The 24,856-nt window shown below is 45.2% G+C and overlaps 8 protein-coding genes across 8 annotated transcripts; 3 read left to right on the plus strand and 5 right to left on the minus strand.

The window, feature by feature from the left end:
* Nucleotides 1-4,955: 4,955 nt before the first annotated feature.
* Nucleotides 4,956-5,168, minus strand: N7520_000038 (uncharacterized protein; the record flags this gene model as incomplete). The annotated part of the gene is made up of 1 exon (XM_057133973.1): nucleotides 4,956-5,168. One exon carries the CDS (start codon nucleotides 5,166-5,168, stop codon nucleotides 4,956-4,958), a length of 213 nt encoding a protein of 70 aa, XP_056999909.1.
* A 1,706-nt stretch (nucleotides 5,169-6,874) lies between these two features.
* N7520_000039 (uncharacterized protein) lies at nucleotides 6,875-7,520 on the minus strand (the record flags this gene model as incomplete). The annotated part of the gene is made up of 2 exons (XM_057133974.1): nucleotides 6,875-7,426; nucleotides 7,485-7,520. The coding sequence occupies 2 exons, from the start codon at nucleotides 7,518-7,520 to the stop codon at nucleotides 6,875-6,877; spliced, it is 588 nt and encodes a 195-aa protein (XP_056999910.1).
* A 3,766-nt stretch (nucleotides 7,521-11,286) lies between these two features.
* On the minus strand, nucleotides 11,287-13,732 carry N7520_000040 (Zn(II)2Cys6 transcription factor; the record flags this gene model as incomplete). The annotated part of the gene is given in 8 exon segments (XM_057133975.1): nucleotides 11,287-11,832; nucleotides 11,890-12,107; nucleotides 12,156-12,408; nucleotides 12,455-12,965; nucleotides 12,985-13,347; nucleotides 13,389-13,486; nucleotides 13,510-13,585; nucleotides 13,635-13,732. The coding sequence occupies 8 exon segments, from the start codon at nucleotides 13,730-13,732 to the stop codon at nucleotides 11,287-11,289; spliced, it is 2,163 nt and encodes a 720-aa protein (XP_056999911.1).
* A 576-nt stretch (nucleotides 13,733-14,308) lies between these two features.
* On the plus strand, nucleotides 14,309-15,373 carry N7520_000041 (amidohydrolase family protein; the record flags this gene model as incomplete). Its single annotated transcript, XM_057133976.1, has 1 exon — nucleotides 14,309-15,373. One exon carries the CDS (start codon nucleotides 14,309-14,311, stop codon nucleotides 15,371-15,373), a length of 1,065 nt encoding a protein of 354 aa, XP_056999912.1.
* Nucleotides 15,374-17,243: 1,870 nt separating this feature from the next.
* N7520_000042 (uncharacterized protein) lies at nucleotides 17,244-17,483 on the plus strand (the record flags this gene model as incomplete). Its single annotated transcript, XM_057133977.1, has 2 exons — nucleotides 17,244-17,268; nucleotides 17,290-17,483. 2 exons carry the CDS (start codon nucleotides 17,244-17,246, stop codon nucleotides 17,481-17,483), a joined length of 219 nt encoding a protein of 72 aa, XP_056999913.1.
* Nucleotides 17,484-17,539: 56 nt separating this feature from the next.
* N7520_000043 (M20 family metallopeptidase) lies at nucleotides 17,540-18,860 on the minus strand (the record flags this gene model as incomplete). The annotated part of the gene is made up of 2 exons (XM_057133978.1): nucleotides 17,540-18,798; nucleotides 18,848-18,860. The coding sequence occupies 2 exons, from the start codon at nucleotides 18,858-18,860 to the stop codon at nucleotides 17,540-17,542; spliced, it is 1,272 nt and encodes a 423-aa protein (XP_056999914.1).
* Nucleotides 18,861-19,369: 509 nt separating this feature from the next.
* N7520_000044 (threonine/serine exporter family protein) lies at nucleotides 19,370-20,932 on the plus strand (the record flags this gene model as incomplete). The annotated part of the gene is made up of 1 exon (XM_057133979.1): nucleotides 19,370-20,932. The coding sequence occupies one exon, from the start codon at nucleotides 19,370-19,372 to the stop codon at nucleotides 20,930-20,932; it is 1,563 nt and encodes a 520-aa protein (XP_056999915.1).
* Nucleotides 20,933-22,688: 1,756 nt separating this feature from the next.
* N7520_000045 (uncharacterized protein) lies at nucleotides 22,689-23,306 on the minus strand (the record flags this gene model as incomplete). The annotated part of the gene is made up of 1 exon (XM_057133980.1): nucleotides 22,689-23,306. The coding sequence occupies one exon, from the start codon at nucleotides 23,304-23,306 to the stop codon at nucleotides 22,689-22,691; it is 618 nt and encodes a 205-aa protein (XP_056999916.1).
* Between the last annotated feature and the right edge of the window lie 1,550 nt (nucleotides 23,307-24,856).

Genomic DNA, 24,856 nt, shown 5'->3' on the forward strand with positions numbered 1-24,856 from the left:
CTTTTTTTGCTTTCTTACTACCCTTATGCCCATCCCCTGGCCCTTCTCTCTCCTGAACAGCGTGTAGGGGTCGTTTTGTGCCTAAGATCCAAAGGTCAGCTCCATATGAACATAAAAAAGAAGGCCTTATGCCGAAGTCCCCCTAAAATACAAAAATGACCATCAAAAAAAAGGACACCACTATCAAATCTAAGCTAATGCTAGCTCAGTCAAACATAGCTAGTCTAAGCAAATCAATTAAATACATTTAATTACCGCGGGCACGCTTGCTTCCCCTTGGGCTTCGGCAGGACCCAAGTTTACCCGGACGCAACCCAATCCTTGGGGCCCCAATTGGGTCACAAACATAGCAAACATGCCAAGCTCTTTAATACAGCATGTTTGTAGCATGTTTTAGGTAGACTTCGGCATGGGCCGGGAAAAGGCCCATGGGTGCCTGATTATGCCTGATTTTTCGACATAAACTGCTGAGTCACCCGAAATTAATTCTGTTATTTACCCCTGTTCTCGTTAAAACACATACCACTTACCCTATTATCTATCTTCTACATTGTATTTTTATAAAATATTCTTGTATATAGATAGATAACTACTATCTTTATACGTCTAATAGCTCTCTTTAAGGATAAAGGTAGGGTATGGGTTATATCAGAGAATAGTAGTTGGTAACGCTGCTAAAGCATGAAGATATATATTTCATACATGCATACCCTCACCATCTTTCTAGTCATCCTATCTTTAGTACTAAACTTACCCAAAAAGTGCGTTTTTGAACTATTTTACAGTAGAATCTAATAAATTAGACCGTCTATTATCTATATTCTATATTTGATTTATGAAAAGTAGCTATAAATAGTATAAAAGTTCGGATGAAAGGTTAGAAATGTTGGACTTCGGTGGGTTTTTCGGCAGAAAATCCCACAATAATTAGGGTTAGAGATAGGGTTATAAGCCAGTTAAAGGATTATTTTCCTATTATTTTGGCATATTAGTATACTTAGTATATACTATTCTAGTTATGAATAACTAGGGTTCGATTCCAATGCAGACTGGTTTATATTTCTTTAATTTCTGAGTTTTTTAATATATTTATTATGTGTGCGTATTATTTAGCTGTGTTTAACAGCTAGTATACCAAAAATGCTGCACATTTTTCATAAATTATGTAAAAAAGGTGTCTCCACTCTCATGGGCCGTAATGGGCTTTTTATGGGCCCATGGGCTTGGACAGGCCTACCAAAAGCCCATCATGGGCCGGCCCATGGGCTTGCCGCAGTCTAGTTTTAGGGCCCTATAACGTGAAGTCCGGTTGAGCGAGCGACCCCACCCAAAATCCACTTCCATATTAATACATCTTCTTCAACCATAACAATAATGCCGCCTGAGCGCTCCGATAAGAGAAAAAAAAGCTAATAGAGCAGGAGGGTCGTCTTTTATTAGCTATAAAAGCTATAAAAGATGGTAAATATCCCTCTGCTGCGGCTGCTGCATATTCCTTTGATATCCCTGTCTCAACTTTGAAGGCACGGATTAATGCGCGTGAGTCTGCTACTGAAAAGCGACACAATCGCTTTATTTTCACCGAAATTGAGGAATGATCGATTGGGAAATGGCTACTGGATATGGATTCTAGAGGGGCAGCTCTTACTTCGCCTATGTTGCGAGATATGGCTAATCTGCTACTTTATGCCCGAAAACTTACGCCCTCTACTGTAGGTAATCATTGGCCTGCTGAATTTATCAAATGACGCCTAAATCTCTCTACTCGATTCTCTCGCAAATACACCTATCAGAGAGCCCTTTCAGAAGACCCTAGAATCATTAAATCATGGTTTGATTTGGTTCAAAAATTAATTGAAAAGTGGGGTATTATCTCGGACGATATCTTTAACTTTGATGAGAGTGGTTTTACTATAGATATCGGCGCAACACAAAAGATTATCACTTCTGCAGAATACCATGGGAAAAGAGCTCTTTTACAAGCCGGAAATCGCGAGTAGGTAACCACAATTAAGTATATTCGAGCTTCTAGAAGTATTATGCCTCCACTCTTCATTTTCAAGGGGAAAAAGTTTCCAGAGCATCTACGCCCTTATCTTCTTTTAAATCAAAAAGGAGCACGTCTCACTATAAGTGAAAATGGCTGGACTACTAATACAATTAGTTTATGGTGGTTGAAACATCTTTTTATCCTGAATCATGGGCTAAGAGTGGGAAAATATTGCCTACTGGTCCTCGATGGTCATGGGAGTCATTTGGCCCCCGAATTTGTCCAACTTTGAGAAGAAAACCAAATAATCGTAATCTGTATGCCTCCTTATGCTTCCTCTCTTTTACAGTCTTTGGATGTGGGCTGTTTTCGGTTTTGAAGAGGCTTTATGGAGGAGCGGTTTCAACCTTGATGCGGAATGGAGTGAACTCTGTTAATAAGAAATATTTCCTTGAACTTATTGCTGATGCGAGAATTAGTGCTTTTAAGACTTCTACTATGCAAAATAGCTTTTCAGCTACTGGATTAGTACCATTTGATGCTAATAAAGTCTTGGAAAAGCTAAATGTGCGCCTGGATTCCCTTCCTCCTCTCGATATTATCTCACAGCGACTACTCTCTTCAGGCAGTGATAGTGATCCAAATACTCTCTGGACTCTCTCAAAATTCACAAAATCGCAATCTCGGATCAAAAAAGGTCTAGAATCTTCTTCTTCAATCCTCTCTTCACCAACAAAAGAGAGCTTCAGAAGACCTATGATATGACTATCAAAGTGGTCCACCACCATATTTTTCTCCAGAATCGCTGTACCCAATTAGAGGCTACCAATAAGAAACAGATAAAAAATTGAGAGACCATACATGAGTTTACTACCCAGAAAGGTATCTTTGGGGGTGTAGAGAGTGGTAAAGATGATGTGATTTATGAGCATGAAGATAACGGTAAAGATATATATTTGCCAGAGGTATCTACAAGAGCGGTTGTTGAGCCTACTTTACCTTCTATGCCTTCGGTTCGGCGGCATGTGACATGTTCTGGCTGTGGGATAAATGGTCATACATATCCTGGATGCCCTTCACATGTTTAGTAGCGAAATTTTGAGTTATTTGATGGTTTTAGTGATAGTTCAAAATCAATGATTTTTCGAAGTTTGGTGGGGCCGCTCGCTCAACCGGATCGCCCGCGCAACCGGACTTCACGTTATATATATATGAAATTTTATAATTTTACTTATTTTTCTCTTTCGTCTACTATTAAATATATATATTACCTATAAAATATCTGATTATCATTGGTTTTAAAATTTACAAGATATTCTCGAAAAATGGTAGAACTACCGCCCATTTCAAATATATATCGTGAACTTCAAAATTTTTCGAATGCATAGAAATCAACCCTTGAATCATATTTATTCCGAGCCTAGTTAATCTCAATTGCAGATACCAATAAGATGACGCGTCCAAAATTCTTCAGCTCAGCTATCATATCCCGTTTCTTGACATCATCTAAGCTTCAGACTCTGGAGAGAACTTTTCTTAATCATTCCTGAGATACATTAAGTTACTATAACGGTTCTTCTAGCCAGTCGCCCGCGTCGCTACTTCGCTGTCACTAAAGCACGCAAAGCCTCAGTCTAGGGATGACTGGGTGTGTCTACAGAAGTGAATAGTTAAATCACAGCCATCTTTCTAAAACGTAGACCGTAGATGCGGCTACATTCCAAGTCAATGTTGATGAGCGCAGGTCAGCTCACAAACCGACATCTGCCGCAAGGATGATGTCACAACATTTCACTAGACAAGCCATTTAAGAAATTGTGAGAGTTTGCGGTGCCGCTCGTCATGAAGAAGCACCGGTAGCTAGACTGTTAGTACTCAGGCCTTTGTTCTCCAGATCAGGGACGGAGAAGAACACGGTGAGTCATAGAGAAACATTGCCTATGAAAATGAGCCATGACTTCAGCTGCATGACTTGCCTCTAGTTCCAAATACTCGCTGACAGGCGCGAACCGGCCGCTCAAATGACTTAATGAAAACCAAGATTTCCGCACACCATGCTGTCACATTGACGTTGTACTCTCGCTCTTACAAGGTTCAATGAACTTTGCAGAGCCAGGCTGATCTTCTGTAATGCTTTGCTGATCAGAAATTCACTTTTATTTCGGTTTTGATATTCTTGTTGAGATTCAAGTTTTTGTCTGACCATTCACGGTCCAACATTAAGTCAACGACTGCACTTTTAAATCGGGGCACTGTAGCGTAATTATCGATTCAATAGTAGCCAGGCAGATGGTTGGGTGATTGCGATTCAACGTATAGCTAAAATTAGACTGTCCATGTGCGTTTCATTTTTGCATTGAAGTAGCGCTTCATGAAGGTACACGTAGAATCAGTAGACGCGCGCAGAGTATTTATGTACATTGTACATTGTGCCAGTACATGATCTGCTGCACTATATCCCTTTACCCCTTTCTTGTTGTCCCGAACAGTCCAACCTAGCGGATAAAATGGCATGAGTTTATAACACTGGTACCACGCACTTCACAAAGCCATTAAGATTCCTTCAATTTTCTCTAAGCCAATCTTTCCTGCCATTTCACATGCGTCCGCAATCTTCTCTGGCGTACTTAAGAATGGAGAATGCGAGCTGTTGCATCGATATTGGCTGTAATCGCCTAATAGACCCGCCATGGACTCTTGGACGGAAATGGGAATTGCCCGATCCTCCTCGCAAAATATATATATACACGGAAGATTATGCCAAGGCTCATGAGAGACTCGATCTTCGAAAGCGGCACGCGAGGTGTGCACGAGCCTAAGGGTCTAATTTTCCTGGTCTTGTTCGGAAAGGTCGTGATAGCAGATTTCTGATGCTATTGATGCCTTGCAGTAGTTGCCCTAAATACTTTTAATGCTCCAATGAACTTTCATAAAGTAGAAAGAAGAAAACATCACTTACGTCAAGTTACATCCATGGTAACCACTTTTCCCCGAGCATGTCTTGCAGGCTAGTGCCTGATTTGGCAACAAACGCAGCCAGGTATACCAAAATGACTACAGCACCGTTACTGCCGTCCTTCTTCCTTTTTGCGTATTCCATGCCTTTCACGGCACCAGCTCCAACCATTCCACCATAGGAATGGGCAACAACCACAATTTTCTTGCCTTTTGATTTCATGATCCTTTTGATTTCATGATGCACGAAGATGACATCATCCATAAGTCCCTAAGATGGTGGCTGTGCACCAATAGATGGGAGTGCAACAGCCACGCTGGGGAAGCCACGAAGTGCTAGAGAGGCGCGGACATCATAAAAACGTCGGGAAGATGCCAGGCTCCAGGAATAAGGAGGATGGTGGGTTTTTCCAAGGACATTGTATATCGGAGTAGGGTAGTGCTTGATATACTGAAGGAAATGTTTTTGAATGATCTCTTGAGATGCATACGAGTACTTATGGATGCTCTTAGCCGAATCGAAAATCCAGGACCGGACATCGGCTATATCAGGGGGCACGGACCAAGAGCCCAGAGGCAAAGCTTCCGATAGCGAGACCTCCTAATGAAGTCAATCAGCTGTGTTTTCATGCTTTTGGGCTTCATCGTCTCAAATGAGTTAGTTATTCATGCATCTATGACGATCGCATTATTGCTTCGGAAATTGGACGTTCCTTAAGGCCACTCAAATCCCTTTCCGAAGTGGGTAGTTTTCCCCAAGCCCAACGATTAAGGTTTGTCTAACCGATAGCTCATTCGTGAATATGATAATGCGGGGTATCGGGTAATCTAAATGGAGTGTTCGGGCCGGACATTCGAGTAGTTGCCTGCGGGGGAACTAGGACGTTATGCAATGTTGATTCTATAATAAATACGATTTTTTTGCATAGACTTCATACATTTGGCCAGTACAGTAGCAATATTGCTAGGAATTAATTGCGTACTTGAGCAGGTTTCATATACTTATCAATAGGATTCGGACGAGCATAGAGACGATTGAAGGAACCGAGCTCGGGAGTCAGGCGCCAGCCTGCCAAACCCTCTTGGTATATGGCTCGAGACTCAATCCTTGAGTCGCAACACTTAACACTTCTCAAGGCTCGCGTCATCGCATTCGCTTGGTAAGATCTTCCCTCGAGATGGGAAGTTGCTCGCCACATAACGCCTATATGTTCTTAGAGCTACAGTGTCAGCCATGCTCCGCAAGTATTACTCAAATTGATTCAACGCCACGAAGAAATATCAAGACCGGATCACGAAGTATACGTCCAACAGAGAATCTAGTAGACAAACAAAATGATCAGACTTAACGCCTCAGTTAGTCTAGATTTATTTTTCCTAATTGGGGTAGCTGAAAACGCTTCTAGTCGAGTACAATATACTCCACCATCAGATCAAAGGAAATCACGGCCGGCGATAGCATAAATGTCCTACCTAAGATCTGGCTCTGAAGTACGTGAATGGCTTTTCCATCATTGTATATCGTATTGAAATGTCACTAAAAATGCATTTGAACTCTAACAGAGACTGTCACCCCCGCTGTGGGAAAATAGAAATTGCCTCCTTCAGGTCATACATCAGAAATAACTCGGTCGCATTGTTCAGAATGTTTTATTTGTCGAGGAAACGACATTTTTGGTACTCCTCTCGAATCCAGATGCTCTTTATCCGCGCTATCACCCAGCTCCGCATTCGGGGAAGCCAGTCGCGCAAGACGATTTAGTTCAACTTGGAGCCCTGTGTTTTGATGACCGCAAACAGAGGTTTTGAGCGTCATCTGTTTCCATCCCCGTCTAGGTAACACATCTGACCGGCGAGAGGAATATTTTTGCGTGCTGCGGGTCAAAAAGATATGTACAGCTGGGACACAGGAGCAAATGAGCCCAAATCCTATTTCAGCGTTTCTATCAAGTCGAAGTCAACAATTGGAATTATTGATATTTTGTTTTTCTTGAGGCCCACTGACCCAGAAAGTAGAACTCTCATGAAAACTGACGGCGAGGAGATAATTTCCTTCTCATGAATAACCAAGATAAGTCGATAGATACTGAACCCAATTGCGAGACCTCCACAACCCAGCATCAGAGCTGCTTTCAACTTCTTGGGTCTCGGCAGATTCAATGGCATTGTAAGCGCAAGGGGCAGAAGCAGGATCACCATATCACTCGTAACGCTCATAACTGCATCAGCAATGATCACCGCTCCTTTATTCAAGCAATGAATATTGTTGTTGAACTCGGTCCAGAAACACGAAATCGGACTGCAAATAAAGACTTTGATGAAAAATATGATCGTGTAGTAGATGACAAAAATAGCGAATATTGAGTACACACCAACGACTTGCGTCTGATAAAGTGTGAAAATTCTCGCGAGGATCGAAAGTAAGGTTGTCTTGACGCAAAGAACCAGCGGGGGATAAATCACAGTCAAGACGTAATACAGCTGCGTGCATGTTAGTCAGATGCCAGGACCAGATAATTAGATCAGTATTCTACTCGACCTTATATAATCGCGTGTTCTGATTTTCGGTTGGCATTGATGGTAATTGGCTTTCACCATAGGCCCTGTCTGAGGAACACATGAACATCAGTCAGGGTGCTCCTCTGTATGTGAATAATTGAGCAATGGGCCCCACATAAAATTACACACGCGCAATACGCCAATAAAAGAATCTTGAGCCGATGTCAATAAGGGATTCTTAGGAATATTAGACATGTGCATGTACCCAGGATAGAAAGCAGAAATCTGGAGAACTGGTCAGCTTTAAGGTCATAATCTTGGCAAGGAAGCATATATAACCTACAATCTTCAATATCGACGTGTCGCTTCCATTTTACTGCCACGAACAACCGGAGCCCAACAAACAGGGATACGATCGTCATGCACAGGATCTGCGTCACCAGGGTGATTGTTCGAAGATCTTCGTCAAATTCTTGTGGCATGTTAAACAGTCTTATCGATTCAGACCGAGGCTGTGTTGGCTTTGAAGAATAATCAGCATTTTAGTAAGATTGATTAAGCTTCCAAAGGCAATTGCGTGAGATCGAAACCTCGTGGAGGAGAAGGAGGGGAGTATTGGTTGGTAAGCTCGAGTCTGGTTATTGACGTCATCGAGGCCACTTTGGTTTAGGGATTTGGGACCACCAATAATTACGTGGCGTTTCATAACATGAAGGTACTGTATTGCTACACGAACGCGAAGTTAAGATGGCGGAAATTTGAGTAGCCACATGTTCACATTTCGGCTAACAGATGGAGAGAAGACATATGCACAGAAGGCTACCCCAATACTCCAGAGTTAAATGACATGCTAGGCTGAAGGGGCAAAAGTGGCGGCCTTTCATTTCATCCTCTGCGACATTTGTAAGCGCATTTTGATTTTTTAGGGTCACAGGTTCGGTGTTTTTATGCAGGTCTCATCCTGATGCTGTTGTGGTTCAAAAGAATGATGAAAATATATTGTTTCGGAGAGAATACGTGAATCTATTTATACAATGAGAAGATCAAGCTAATTTCCGATCAACGAGAAGGCACTTTAGTGTTTCTCATCAAAGATGGTTTCGCGTTAATGTATTGATATAAGGCTGGTGCAGATCAGGAACCAAACCGCAACATCCGGATCATTTGAAGTTTTTAGATGGTTAATCTTCTTGTTGTATATATAGCCTCACGAATTTCTACTGAAACAAGAATTTCAATATTCCTTTTGAACTACAAGAATATTTCATAAGCCAATGAATACCAAGCCAACCCTTGTGTCGCGAGAACAAGACAACCCTGCAGGGAGTGTTGCAAGAACAAGCTCCCTTTAGAAGCTCCCTTTAGCAATGTACGGGAATCTGTCCCCGATACTAGGGATTAGTATTCGGATTTTCAGAGGCTACTCAAAGAGACCAAATCCTGGAATTTCACTCCTATAAGAAGTTGACAATCGTGCTCATCGGAACATCGATGTGAACTAGTATTCTACCGTGAAGCTCTTTTGGTTGGTATGCCGCGAACTTCCCGTTAAAAGAAGCCCCCAATCTAGTGAGTCACGATCCAACTATAATCCCTGGTACGCTTGCCGAAAGGAGAACAGCAAGGTGATGCAAAAGAAGAATCCTGATGAATGGTAGACTGTCCCGATTACGCTACTCAGTATTAACAACACAGCTTGTTGTGCTTGGAAAAATGGAATGATTGGCTTTCGTGTGATGCGATTGGCGAATTGAGGTCTTCGCGGTGAATGAAGAACACATCGCCTGTGTACTAATTTCCGGGCTTGCATTTAGACTTACCAGTGTCGGTGATACGAATTAGTCTCATATTCAGTTGTGCTGAAGATTCCGTGTTGTCCAGATCTACGGGAGATCCTCATATAGAAAGGGGAATGCCTGACAATTCTGTTACGGACCAGACCTTTCTTAGCCTCTTCGGCCTTTACGCTTTGGTGAAGAAGTTTGAATGCCGAATGCTCTAGGCGAATGAGAAAAACATATGTAAGACCATCGATTATTCTTTAGGTGCGCCACCAAAGCTTCCCAGATATCATGTTGGTGGTTTGACGGAAACAATGACAGGAATATTTCTGACAACAGTCTAAATTAGGTGGTGGAATCATATTCGCGAAATGTTCTATTCACAGCGGGTATTTTCTCACCATTCGGCCCCCCAACATCCACAATACTTTGGTCAAATTGAGCCTTACAATTTATTTTCCGACGATCGGGGGGCGTCGGTATGCGAGTTTAGGCAAATTTGTCCGTCTCGCAAGCTTGATAAGCCATGATATAATCCCATAACAAAGCCATTGCTCGTTATGACGGTATAATGAAGAATTGCGACGTTTTCTGAATTACTCCCGCTTCATGTAATTCAAAATTGATTCAATTCCTGAATGGCTGTTTGCAGGTAAAACAGCCAGCTTACCAGAAACGAGGGAATAATATATGTATTTGGCTCTAGCTCTAGTTGCCAAGCGATATGGAGAGAATGGTGGCGCACAAAAGTACATTAAGCGATGAGCATCGAATTTTCAAGTTGCACTAATGACAATAACATACGACCGCCACAATTATAGGTCGATCGTATGCAAAGGCCTAACACAATCTTGGGGTGAATATGGAGCCACGCAAAACTTCTGAGGCATGGCCACATTTTGTAGAACCAAATTATCTCTGTAGATTCCAAATACTTTTTGCTTTATCGCTTTCCGAGAAGCTAGTAGAGCTTGTATTTGGGATGAGTATATAAGGAAATTGCGAAAGTATCCACATAGGATATTGAAAGAAATTAACCATCATCTGCGAGTGTTCGTTGGCGAAATTCTGTATGTAAGTATCCACAAACTTCATCGCCCAAAGTTGCTCCTTGGAACAAAACATGATGTCTCTTGTCCAAAAATGCACAAACCTCTGTTCATCAATCTCTCTTCTACGTTGTTCAAAATCCTTGAGGTGACCTATTGTCTAATAATAGTCTATTGCAAGGCATCCTCATTGGCATGTGATTCCTCGCGCTTTCCATCATTACTGAAATTAAGGTGGTAGGTTTGACACGCTCCGATATGGTCGACTAGAGCGGTATGGCCCCTTTTTGGCTCTTCATATTGACTTCAATGCACGTGAAAGGTCATTCAAGCGAGAAAGATCACAACCCCACATATGTCTTGGTCACCACATAGTTCAAAAATAACATTTAAGTTACCATTGAGCTATTTTTATTCCTAAGTAGAAAGGCAAGTAGTCAGATGGGTTCGGACGATCAAAACCGAAAAGGGTGCCTCTAAGCCGGTGGTGAGAACGATGTTGAGCACAGTCGGACAGAGGTCGGATTGAAAAAAGCGCCTGAAGTTTGTCGACGAGGGGCCAAAAAGCATCAAGACACTCGATGAGGGGCGATAATCCGTGGAGTTGCGCCTCTGCGTTTGCAACAATCAGATATATATCCACCGATCGATGGTTCTTAAAGGCTCAGAACAGACGAAGTGTCACTTACCCTGTGAGACACTCAATTAGCATTGTTGTTTTCCAATTATTGAGTGACGTCACTGTAGCACCTATACAGCCATGGTCTAATTTTGCTTTCTTTCTCGCTAGCTGCCTAAATGCTGAGACACTAGCTAGTCAGTTTTCTGAGCAATACTCGTAAAAGATTTGAGAAACTAGTATAATAAATAATGCTGCTTATGAAGCGTGCTCATAAAGATGCTATTTTACATCACTAAAGACGCTGGCGTATCTCAAAAATGTCAGATTGTTTCTAGTGTAGCCATTTGCTTCCAATAATACCTTTAAACACCTTAGAAATTTAAAATATAGTCAAAAAATCGAGACATCTGTCGACTGATACTTTGAAAAAAATGCCTCAAACTCCGTGATCAATGAGTCGAAATTCCAGCCCATATCTGTCTGCGTGACATCAAGCAGATTTTCCGCTGAGCCGCCCAACTCGCTAGTGGTCGGCCCTTCCAGATGTGGCGATTTCCATTGTGATCTCGATAGACCCGAGAGTTTCCTGAATTGACTTGGACTTGAAGATAATGGAATGTTACCGCCCATGAGCTGCTGGCTATTAATGGTTGCGGGGGTTTTGGGTACGGTCAATCTGCCTTCTGGGACAACGCTGTACTTGGTGCCTATTTTGGGGCCTGGGGCCCATTCGTATAATGGGTTAATATTTCGTAACACGGCTTGTATGGCGGAGATTGTGCTGTTGATCGGTTCGCCTACTCGCATGCTTGACAAATTTTGTAGGGCTGCGTGGACCCATGGTAGTTGGGAAGGCGCAGAATCGGCATCGTGGAGGAAGTCGTAGATCAATGTGAAGGTGGAACTTCCTAAAATATATCCATAATACCTCGTTTGCTTTGATGGTTAGCAGACTAGCTAGAGGCTGAGTTGATTCCGGGAAGGTAGGATTACTTTGACTAGGTCATTGAAGCGGGATGCATGACATAGATGGTGAATTATCTTTTGGGAAGCATTCAGTGCATAGTCACAAGCTTCGTTGAGCCACGATGGAACTTCCTCCCGGCGGTTAGATTTGCGGCCTACGTGAAGAGACAACTTCATGTCATTTCGCCAAAGATTTCGGATTATGAGAAATGGGCGGAACGTAAGTAGTAGCGTGTCGTAGTATACTGTTATGTCTTAATCAATGCTCGCAAGGGTTCCTTGGGGCCACTCACGTGTGGTAACCATGGTCTGCTGAACTCCTCGAGCTCCACTCAAGATAGCCGAGTCTATCTCAAAACCCATGGTCCTTTTGAGATCAGCCCTATGCCGTCGAAGGTCCTCGAAAATTGAGCAAGCAACTCTCCACATATGAAGAAGCGATGGGTGTCGTTGCCCATATATCTTATTGACTGATCGAGACATTGTTTTGCAGAGCGTTGCCAGAACACAGACTAGTGGGTCTTTTGGATATTCAATGGCAATATACTTCAGGGCTAAGGAGCTTGGTCGACCCTGATGAGAACAGATCCACCTGTAGATCGAAGTCAGCGCCCAGAGATGGATAAAAGTATATGGTAGCCGTACGTTTCGTATAAAAAAAGCGACCAGAATGTGACTCGGCGCTCTTCAATAATCTCCGGGTTTTGTGTGTCATCGTCAGGCAAATCCTTGTGGAGCCCGGCCGCGAGGGCCTTCCGAGCAGCAGACCCAAGATGCAAGAATGTGCTGTTTGGTCGCCCTTGCTCATTTTGAAAGTTGGCGTATTCAAGAGAGCAGTGTCAGCATTTGAAGGGCAGGAGATATTGGTGTGACTTATCATGAGTGTTAATATTTGGATGATCTGGAGATTAAAAGTATCATCGAATGCGATTAGTGAAGTTTTCACACGTTCGAGCAGCACATCGCCCCAGGCAAAGTATTCCGTGCCGAGGGACCCGATCGCTAGAGCAATTAAGAGAATTGATTGATCGAGTAGTTTCGAATGGATTGAAGGAGATGGGCTATAGAGCTGCTTTAAACACTGCTCAAAAAATGCCTTAGGCCTGTGGGGAATGAGGAGACAATAGAGGGTCGACAGAAAGCGCGACAAAAACCTGCCGCCCAGTCAAAAATGGCCCATTAGATTGGAGATTATAATCAGCATACATGTTGGCCAATTCGTATGGCAAGGATATTGACGATAGATCTCCCAAGCCGGATGTCTTGCTAGCCTCATGGGTATCTGGGGTGCCGAAAAGGTTCCGATGAATGCTGATCGAGTCCAGCCTGGCGCTAGGCTCCTGACTTTCATCCGAAAGCCCATGATGGATCGTTGAGTTGGAGACAACATCTCTATAGACAAGTTGCATTAATGCAAAATGAGATGTTGGCCCAAAATAAAGCTGCGTCTGACTCGATGGTGACACCGTGTCGGTCGCCGACATACTGTTGGGGAAATCGGATATGGCAGAAGAAATTCGCTGCACAGAAGCTGGGGCTGGGACAGCAGAGACCTGGCGAAGGGAATGGACTGTGTTCGACGTGTTCGTGGGTTCCGCCACTCCAGGGGTGGGAGGTTGGCGATCTTCCCGGCCAGGTTTTTGATACCCCCTTTTTTTTTTTCACATGGCGAGGCTTATCCCTGTACACACAAAGAGTGTTCCGATGCTGACATGATGGGCAACTGATGAAAAATTAGCATCATTTGATGAATGGTAATGGAAGGATCTCACGGGGCAAGGCCGTTGCATCGAATCTTGCGTTTGCGACACTCTTGACACGCCTTAGGGATTCGCGAGCCGGTGAGGGTTGGTTTGGAGACCTTAGCCATATCTGAGAAATCGCACTAGAGAATCCAGCTAGGGGAGATCTCTTGTTTTCTTCTTTCGTGCACTGCGTCAATCTACAAGAGCCGATATCCGAGGTAACAGGACTCATCATCCAGTCCGCTATAGGAGGCCTTTCCGATTGCCGATTAGAGTTTCCGAAGTGGATCAAGTTCACCTATGCTTTCCTCGCGTTGCTCCTCGTCCGATTGGTTTATCAGTACCCCACCCCGGCAGATCTTCCTTAGCGCCTGTAACCCTCCGCGTCTACCTAATTTGGCCACTGACACCCTTCTAGGTCTGTATCCTCCTAGGTGCATCGGCATCTTTAGCCCGAACATACGGTCCGCACGGCGCGGATAGCGAATATAAACCACCTGATGTCTTATTCTAGAAATGCCGTATCTTCCGAGTCATATTGCCTTAGGAAAAGAAGAAAAGCTATTTAAGACGCCATATACGTCCAGATTGATTAGCCTTCTTTCCATCAACACAGTACTCCAATCTTCTACTCTTCTTGAAACAAGAAGACTTCCAAGACTTCAACTTTTCTCCTCTATCAAATACCATCTCGATTCAAAATGCTCGGAAAGATCGCACTTGAGGAGGCCTATGAGCGCACCGGCTTAGAGGAGAAGTCCATCCGTGAGGCTAAGCTCTACATCGCTCCCACTGACCGTGAGCGCTACATGCGCCAGATTAGTGATATCAACGGCGAGCGTGTTACCCTTTCTAATGCCCACGGCATCGGTTACACCGTCGTCTCTCTGACCGTCCCTGGTATCCAGGGCATTGCCGACCCGGCGGAGGCTGAGCGCATCGCTACTGAGACCAACAACTGGGTTGCCGATCAGATCAAGGAAAAGCGTGACCGTATGGGTGCCTTCGCCTGTCTCTCCATGCATAACCCCGCTCAGGCCGGTCAAGAACTCCGCCGCTGTGTTAAGGAGCTCGGCTTCCACGGCGCCCTTCTCTGCAACTTCCAGCACGCTGGCCTAGATGGCGAGACCTACCTATTCTACGATCAGCCTGAGTACGATGCCTTCTGGAAGGTCCTTTGCGAGTTAGATGTCCCTCTCTATATTCACCCTGCCGCTCCTACTGGTGTGATCTACGAGAAGCTCTACGCCCAGCGTCCTTACCTTCTTGGACCCCCTCTCTCCTTCGCCAACGATGTGTCCCTTCACATCCTGGGATTGATCAGTAACGGTGTCTTCGACCGTTTCCCTAAGGCTAAGGTTATTATTGGTCACCAGGGTGAACATATTCCTTACGACTTCTGGCGTATCAACCACTGGTTTGAGGATGTTAAGAAGCCTATTTCTAAGGAAGAGAACGGTGTTATGTGCGAGAAGACCATCTACGACTACTTCAAGAACAACATCTGGATCACCACTAGTGGTCACTTCTCCACTGCTACCCTGAAGTACGTTGTCAGTGAGATCGGTGCCGACCGTCTCCTCTTCAGTGTCGACTACCCTTACGAGACTATCGAGGATGCCTGTGGCTGGTGGGACAATGATGCCAAGGCCATTGCTGAGGCTGTCGGTGGTGTTGACAACTACCGCCGCATTGGTCGTGATAATGCTAAGAAGCTGCTCAAGCTTGGCAAGTTCCACGACTCTGAGGCGCCTGTCTCTCTATAGACCATGATAAGAGTGGGAAGAGGAAGACTCTCCTGATATCTATATAAGACAATTTATAGACTTTAAGTTCCTGATAATGCATAATTCATTTAGATCTATAGTAATGTCCTGTAAGCCTGACATGTGTCAGGTTAGATTGAGTCCAGTAAACCATCTGATAAAAAATATTGTATGCTATAGTGGTTCCACCTTCTGCTTACTTGATATTCTAGAAAGACGTTATCCTAATATCATACTATATATACGCGATTCTTTACGATGAATAATGCCTGGTTAGGGTAAACAAAGGTTTTAGTCATGTTTATGTAATTAATCCATGAGCCGGACGTGGCTGGATGAAGCAGTATATGACTTACTTTATGAAAGTTGAAGCAAAGGTCTTCCGAAACATAACTTTTTGGCAAAATCGCCATGAATAATTCAGATCTATGAAAGGCATACAGTCTTTGCAAACTATGAAAAAGGTCACGATGAGTTACAATGTCGAGACAGAGTTTTTAAAGATCGGATCTCTTGCACTTTCCGTCACTTTCCTTCACGGTTAGTGGGCTATAATCTCTAAATATAATTCTTAGGTGCTTTTGCTTCGCAGAAAGATTGGCCTTTTCTTGAAGTTACTGTTTATGTGGACAGTTTAGTAATCTTCCTGTTGATCTGCTTTAGGAGAACCCATTTTGTCATGCCACTGTAGGACGTCATCTATAAGCCGTTGAATCCATTCATGGTACCGGGAATCCAGAGAACTGTTCACGGCTTTCCCAATTTTCTTTCCAATTGGCTCATTCCGCCATAATCGCGGTGCATCATGTAGCAAGAGCGCAAAATGGGCGACTATGGCCAAGGAGACAGACAGGTCTTTGCTTTTCCAAGAAGTTGAAAAATCCTTGTCTTAGACCCCAGCCAACAATAAAGTAAGGCCAGACGGTCTTGTTCTTGTGTTGTCAGCCAGCTTGGATTTCCTGACATTCAAGTATTCGCAGGCGATCTCAACATTGTGCAACGCAGTTCTTGCTTTCTTGGAGTTCAGTGCGTGCTGCGTCGTAATTTGTTACTCAGACTCCAAAGCTTCCAAGTACTACTCATATATACGGTGCATTAAAGCAATATCAATGGATTCATAGATAAGCTGCCGCATTTTCTTGGCGTCATGTCACCCGGTAGCAGCGTCTTTTCTTGACAACGACAAACAGTGATTTGCAGATGCGCTATCAACGCTGTGGACACATGTTCGGACTAGAAATATGAACTCCTCCAGACATATGATCATATAGAAGGGTGCTGGCAAATATTGGGTGAAAATTTGAGAAGTTTTGGCGCCACTGACGATCTGCGTAGGGTTACTCTGATTGACCAATCCTAATTGTATGATGAGCAACGTGAGGAATAGATGGAGAAAATACCTAAAATTGGTCTGCTTCGGAAACTCTAATCGGCAATCGGAAAGCCCTCCCTTAGGAGCTCCGCAGAGCGGTAATTTCCTCCAACCAAGAAGTGGACGTGCCAAGAGCTTGATGTATGGCTCGACGAGAACACTTTCTCAAAGCTGCGGTATGGTATCTTGTTGCTGCACAACTTAGTGAATTTATCAGCAATATAGGAAGTGTGTACTATACTACTGCCTATGTCAGTGAAGGACCCTTAGAATTTATTCCCGTGGTGTCTATACGAAGGAACGAGTTGATTGAAAACAAAGTTGATCTTCTCGCTGTCTTTGTTTGATCTCATAATCTCTCTGGAGATAAGAACAATCAATCTTCGCTTGAAGCACAATATTCCCCCCCTCCTCCCCCCTTTCGAAATAAGCTGCGCCAGAAATGCAATCCCTTCAATAGGGAGCGCTAATGGTAACTATCATAAGCTGTGCCCCAAAATGAGAACTCGATTGGAAATACGACGTGTTTAGATCCTATATTCAGGCTTGACCAAGGCTGTGATGATCGAGGCACCCACAGGCATGATTGCTCTCAAGCTCCTTGAGATCTCTCTAATGAGCAACATAGGCAGCACTGGCTGGCATCTCGAGAACATGGAGACACTCAAGGAAGCAAGCAAGGCCCTGAACCACATTCACTCGGTACCTAGGTCTGCTATATTAGCAGATGCTGGATAGCTAGAATCGTGTGAAATATTCAGCCGTTCAATTGTTGGACTAAGTCCTATTTGCATTCACTTCTTCTGCAAAAAAGTCAAGGCCGCAAGTGCATAAGCATCAACACCAGTCTTCAAAGTAGGCTGCAAAACTGGCGCAAAGAAAGGCGAGTGATTACTAGGTAGCGTATCCTGAGTTCCCTTCTCAACAGCCTCATCCCAGGTCTCAGGATCAATGCCACCAAACATCCACATGACATAAGGCGCACCAACAGCAGTAGCGAGCAAAGAAAAGTCCTCACTAGCAGTCGGAAGCTCCATCTCAACCAGATTTTTCTCAAAGTACAGCTGAAAAGTCTCTTTCAGCGCAACGATGGTTTTCCCGTCATTAATCGTCGCCGGTGACGAGAAAGTTAATTTGATTTCAGGCTTCTGCTCCACACCAGCAGCCTGACACTCGGCCTCAATGATGCGATGAATAGCAGCGCGCACACGCTCACGCACAGTAGTATCAAAAGTTCGCACATTCAACTGTAGATCTAAGTGTGACGGGATGATATTGTGCGATTGGCCCGCGTGAACACTACCCACAGTCACGATAGCCAATTTCCCTGGTTCAACCTCACGCGACACGATAGACTGTAGCCTAGTCACGATCGAAGACCCAAGAACAATAGGATCGATTGTCGTCTGAGGCTGTGCACCGTGTCCACCGCGGCCGAAAACCCGCACATCGTACGCATCACTAGCCGTAAGCAGCGGGCCTGCGCGGAGATTGACCGTACCAGCACGCATTCGCATGACGTGCTGCGCAAGGATAAGATCTGGCTTAGGGATCTTATCGTAGAGGCCGTCATTAAGCATAGCTTGTGCGCCGTTGAGATGTTCCTCGGCCGGCTGAAAGATACAGATCAAGGTTCCGCTCCACTTGTCGCGGGCGGCGTGTAGCAGGGTCGATGCAGCCATAAGGGTCGTGACGTGGGTGTCGTGGCCGCAAGCGTGCATCACTGGCTGTGCTTTACCATTGGTGTCTGTAGCGATTACCTTGCTAGCGTACTTTAGGCCGGTTTTCTCTTCAACAGGTAGTGCGTCCATGTCGGCCCGCAGTAGGATTGTTGGGCCGGGGCCGTTACGAAGGACGCCAGCAACGCCGTGGCCGCCGATTTTAGTGTGGACTTCATATCCGAGGGATTTTAGGTGCTCGGATGCTTTTTTAGCTGTTTGTTCTTCTTCGCCTGATAGTTCTGGGTGAGCGTGTATGTGTTGGTAAATGTCTTCGAATGGCTTTAGCTCTGGGCGGTAGCAATTGATGATGTCGCCCAGCGCATTCTTGGTTTCTATTGTGGGGGTTTAGTTGAAAGACACGACCAACAGGAACTTACATACCTCCTGATTGCATTTTGGCGATATGTGAGTGATTACAAAGGGGAAATATAGTTTATATGCGGAATTGGCAAACCCCTTCGAATCGATTTCCGTTTCCCGTTTCCCGTCCGCCACTCCGCGGCCAGCCTGTTCCTTGTCGCGAATCAATTGCCGACGAAGTAATGCAAATGGATCTTCTCACTTGTCCTTCACCAATCGGATCGGAACGCGCTTGTATTCGGCAAGCCTATGGCTTCCGAGCAAAATCGGATGATCTAATTGTATACCCGTACGCGCTAGTTACTTTGGCAGTTGAATTTGTTGGTGACGTAAAGCAAACTCTATGACAGTGAGGGTGACGTTCACCCCCCCCCCCCCCCCAAAAAAAAAGGAAAAAGGGAAAAAAGAGAAAAAAAGCGAAAAATAAAAATTAAAATAGAAAACCAAGGAAAAGAAAAAGGAATAAAAGAAAGAAGTGGAAAAATTCCAAAATGCATGTTTCTCCTGCATATTGTTTGAACTTCGGTTCACCTAAGCGGTAAAATGGCACCAAGCAATCCCCATGAAACACTACCTGCAGCGAGTGGCACCCGCAACACCTGTACAACTGGCACTGCTGCAACATGTCAAGGTCCCCCGGGGATTTTCAACTCCGTCAATCTGAAAAAGAATATGGACGCGGAGACTGGCCTTAACACCACGATTGGGTTGCAAGATAAAGATGCATCCGCAAAAGAACAGGCGACAGTCAGTCCGCAAGATTGTGGTAACTCGCTTTCGGAACGCCAGTGGACAAGAGCACAAGCAATTGAGACATATATTACAAAAGTTTGCCACGCCCTGATGATATACGGTGCCCCAACGCACCGTCTGGAACGGTATGCCCACCACACGGCACAAGCTTTAGGGCTACAGCTGCAATCATTTTATATGCCTGGCTGCATGATGATCTCATTTAGCCACCCAAAGCTCCAGCAGGGAGGGGTTCAGATCATCCGGTGTGTACAGCAGCTGAACTTGTCGAAGCTCTATGATGTGCGCTGCGTCTACAAGAACGTCATTCATGAAAAGACCACTGTTGAAGATGCGTCCATCCTTATCGACGAAATTGCGAACAGGCCAGAACAATTTCCAACTTGGATTCGAGTTTTCTCGTATGGACTTGCATCTGCATTTGTTGGACCTGTTTCATACAATGCTCAACCGATCGACCTGCCAATCATCTTTGTCCTGGGCACCTTGATTGGCTTCTCAGAACTAGTGCTCGTACCCCGTTCTGAACTCTATGGTTATGTGTTTGAAATATTTGCTGCCATATTAGCCTCTTTCCTCGGTCGCGTCTTTGGGTCCCTCCAATGGGGCCAAGGCCAAGGCTTCTGCTTTTCCGCTATTTCTCAAGCATCTATTGTGATGATTCTACCAGGGTTCACCATTACCAGCAGTGCGCTTGAGTTGCAGTCTAGAAACATGGTTTCTGGAGCTGTTCGAATGGTCTATGGAATTGTCTATACCCTGTTTCTTTCTTTGGGCTTCTTGATTGGCATATCTATCTATGGTGCCATCGATGAGACGGCCTCATCAGCCACGACTTGCTCTACGACATACGGGGTATGGTGGCCAATCATATTCGTCATTCCTTTCACATTCTGCTACATCATAGTCCAAAACGGCAAATGGAACACAATGCCGCCAATGTTAGGCTTTTCCTTGGCAGGCTGGGCAGTCAATCATTTCTCTAGTGAAAATTTTGGGGATGCCCAGCCCCTTTCCCAGGCTCTGGGGGCGCTGACAGTTGGTGTTCTAGCTAATTTGTATGCGAGAATAGAGCACGGTCTTGCGGCTACGCTCATGCACCCTGCTATCTATGTTCAAGTTCCTGGAAGCCTGGCTGCCTCGGGCAGCCTCATCAGTGGCCTGGCGATTGCAGACCAGATCACCAGGAATGGAACCAATAAGCTCACTCCTCATGAGGCACTAGTGGCACAGCTTGATGCTGGGTACACAATGGTTTCAATTGGCGTTGCTATAACGGTTGGACTCTCCGTTAGTGTTCTGCTTGTCTACCCACTGCGTCAGAAGGGAAGGAGCGGCATTTTCAGTTATTAATGCTTGAAGTAGAATTTATATTCATAATGTTGCTGGATCTTTGTCCGATGTAGCTCGCTTTTATTATGTGCTGCAATGCAGGAGTGTTGCATGTCGCCTGCACGTTTACATACCGGATTTTTTGCTCAAGCAATCATCCCAGGATCTGCAAACTACCTCGACTGATCTTTTCACGTCACACGGTAGATTGATATCTCTCTCATGTTCACCGGGCCCATTTGAATTTCTTGGATACAGGTGCACTCGAAATCAGTTACAGCGCACTTCGGAAAACGTTGATATTCGCGTCATTTGGGTGTCGTCAGCGGTTCGTACTTCAAAAGCGTCGATGGTATGTCTTTGCGGAACAGCACCGACCACCACGCTAAGAGCACTTATGAGCTGCTATGGCCGGCAGAGGCAGGGACAGGCCATGGGGCCAGGGTGTGGATGTAAATATCGAAGAATTTGGCAGGGTGGACGCACTATGCGCACTCTAGAAATTTGCAGGAAGTGAACATTCGCACCAAAATTAGCGAGGTGCGAGTCTTCAATGTATATAACGACCAGACACATCAGTTGGGAAGGTTTCAACCTCCTCAACTGTCTGGAAAGAGGAGTCTCGTACTTGATTGTGGGGAATTTCAACCTACACCACCCGGTTTATGGAGGCGACGACGCGGTGGAGGATGCTAAGGCGGAGAAAGTGTGAGAGCTGATGAATACGGCAAACATAGAGCTCTGGACAGAGCTTGGAGTGCAGACAAGAATCAACGCAGTGAGTTAGACCGCCATCAACCTGGTCCTGGCGTCATAGAAGCCCCATGAACGTCTGATAGCGTGCGAGGTGAGCGAGGGCACAGCTGCGGGTTTAGACCCTGTCCCAGTTGCCACGGCGGTTGATCTGGAAACGCAAAGTGTGGAGGAAGCTCACCGGCGCTGCTGGAAGGCGATAGACGTGGAGAGATTTCTAAAATTTGTGTCTGCGAGCCTGCTAGGCAAAGGGGGATCCAAAAGGAGATTCCGAATGATGTTGATACGGCTATTTTACAGCTGCTCAGCATCATATTTCAAGAAGGGCAATTCAAGAGTTCAGCTATTTTGAAAAATTAGTTGGTCAACACTGTTGAGCTATGTCGTCTTCGGGCGTGGTAAATTGACGATGCCCTCGAACATACTGATCATTCTCTATGGTTAAATTGGTGGAACTGAGACACTTCAGTCTCATTCATTACCGAGGTCATCATTGGAGGCATTTAATGGTGAATATTGGGCGCGCTGCAGGATGTGTACACACCCTCCCCGAACAAGCCGCCAGAGTTTGACCGGCACTGCAGATTTAGAACAAAGTCAACTGGCTTTGCATCAAGCATTACCTCAATGATGTTCTTCTCCAGGAATACACGCTGGCTTCCAACTGCTAAGCAGAATCTCTTTGCCGATGAATACATTTCCACGGCCGTTCGTATAGCCAGTCGCTTGTTTGCTACTTCTCTATCACCAAAGCGGCTTCGAGCATCTCGGACCAGGGAGGACTGGATGTGTTGTAATGGAAGTGAAGAATTCACAGCCGTACTTCGAAATCCACTGTAGAGGCGGCTACTTTCCATCTTAAATGTAAGCGCAGTAGAACCATGTTCACCACATATGCCACCTGCCATCAAACGATTTATTTCTTGTTCAATATTCGTTCTACATGTATCTCAGATGTCCAAACAGCTCCAACAATTGTTATAATCCGACATTTGAATCTTTCCACATCCATCAAATCAATCAATCACAGCAAAGCAGCAAGTGCAGCAGCGGCAACGACCGGAGCAGCAGTAATCATAGCCCCAGCAGCCCCCACAGCACCACCAGTCTCAGTAGCCGCAGGCATAGTAAGAGAGCTCAGGCCCGCAGTAACAGTCAACTGGTAGTAAGACCCATCAATTGGCGCAGTAGTATAAGTAGCCGCGGAGGAACTCGAAGACGTGTATTTCGCACCATCAGCCGAACCAGTCATCCCCACACTCATAGTGCAGCTGGCAGACTCAGTCGAAGACTTGAGCGAGCACTCATACGACTGTGTAACAGTGATGTCGTAGCTAGTACCGTCGCTTGAGGCGGTGGCGATGTACTCGCCCGAGAAGCTCACCGTCTCGGCACCCTGGATGATAGTCCATGAGGTGGGATAGTCACAGTCTGTCTTGGGGGCATTCTTCTCACAGCCTACGTGGTATGTCGCAGCATTGGCGTTGATGTCGGCCAGGCTGGCGGCGGTGCTGGTCCAGCCGCCGTGTTGGAGGAGGGTCGCGTCCCAGCCTGGGGCAAAGTAGCCAATTATAGTGCTAGACTCGGCGGCATTTATGCCAAGGATTGTGAGGGCGGTAGCAAGAAGGAAGGACGTGTGCATTTTAATGGTATTGTAGATTTTCTAGTAGAAAAAGAGGATTGTAAACAGGTGTTTGGTGAGCAGAAGGGATTTTCTTTAGACGTCCCGAGTACTCCGTAGAATGGAACAGTAGCCAAAGGGACTAAGCCCGACTGGCTTCGTTTAATCGATGCCCGGAGAATAGCCATATTTAGACCCTAGTCGACTCGTCTGGTCACATTGTCCGGAAGACCCTTATTTTCCCAATGTTTTGTCTCTTTTGGAACTTGACTCATTTTGATACGGGCTCTCATTGGATCGTGGAACGCCATAGCTTGAGCGAGGAAATGCTAGCGTTCGGCTAGCGTATGAAAAGGGGTTCATGGGTAGAAATCCAGGCTAAGCTAACCCTTCGTTTGCCCTGGATCGATGCATTTGGCCGGTGGGCGCAAGACCTGTGAATAGAGGCATTTGGATTCGAATTGTTAATGAGATACAACGACGTTTGAGGCATGGGGAATCGCATTTCAAGTTCAAGAAAATCTCATTGTGCGCCGTATCTAGTTAGATTATGCCCGATGGGCCTTAGCGTGGAGCTCGATCCCCACAGCCCGGAAACTGGAGCCTTGGAAAGCCACCGTCGGATCACGAAGATGGGTGTCACTTATTGACCAATAGTGTTCGTTCTCGAATATTCGATGCGGATATCGCTTAAAACCGATGTCTCCGCCGTCCAGCTCGACACACACTGTGCCAAGATAGCTGAATTTGTCCGTCTTGACTTTACTTCAACAAAGGCAATAATATTGTGACTTTCGTCCACAAATTTCAGACATCTGGAAGACAGCCAACGATTTTAGCGTTACCTAAGGCGCTAAGAAAAACGTCGTCTTTCATCAGTTTATTCAGGTGATCAGTATTCATCCTGATACGCCGTTTACCATGAATTGGAAGATCACTTCGATATCTATCTCATAGACTGACATAGAGACCATCTGTCAACAATTCTTAACCCATGATAACACATAGTCGCTCCATAGCCCAGTCCAACACGGCTCGTTCGAACCAGTCCTTCGACACAACAAACAGCAACTCGAAGCCAACAAAGGAAAATCGAAGGAGAAAATAAACCCTCAGGTTCGACTACGTCAGCCGATAGATCAACTCCCCAATCTAGCCAATCGACTGACGCCGATCGGAACATCATCTGGTGTCATTTTCACAGTAAACAAGGCAATCATTATCCATCAAACTGCCCTTTTCCAGAACGTCATCGGAAAAACTTCCCATGCCCGGAAGACGAGAATCCTTCGAGAACAGCAAATAGAACTAGCAAAAAGAGGGATAAGACTCCTTAAACGTCAAACGCCACATCAGAGTACACCAACTATGACGACTACACCATACTTTCTAGTCCCGACGCTCTCGAGGAAGCTACGGGTCTGATTTTTGAAGCACTTGATCAAGCTGGGAATTTATCCTTGGACCTCGCGGATAAAGAGGGCACCTAGATTGGGACCTTTTGTTAAAGGATGTGCTCCGTGCCTTGCTTTCGCGGGTAACCTGACATCCATCTCGGATATGGTGACATT

The sequence above is a fragment of the Penicillium odoratum genome, assembly GCF_028828045.1.
Source record: "Penicillium odoratum strain IBT 22623 chromosome Unknown utg000001l_segment0_segment0, whole genome shotgun sequence".
NCBI classification, from domain to species: domain Eukaryota; kingdom Fungi; phylum Ascomycota; class Eurotiomycetes; order Eurotiales; family Aspergillaceae; genus Penicillium; species Penicillium odoratum.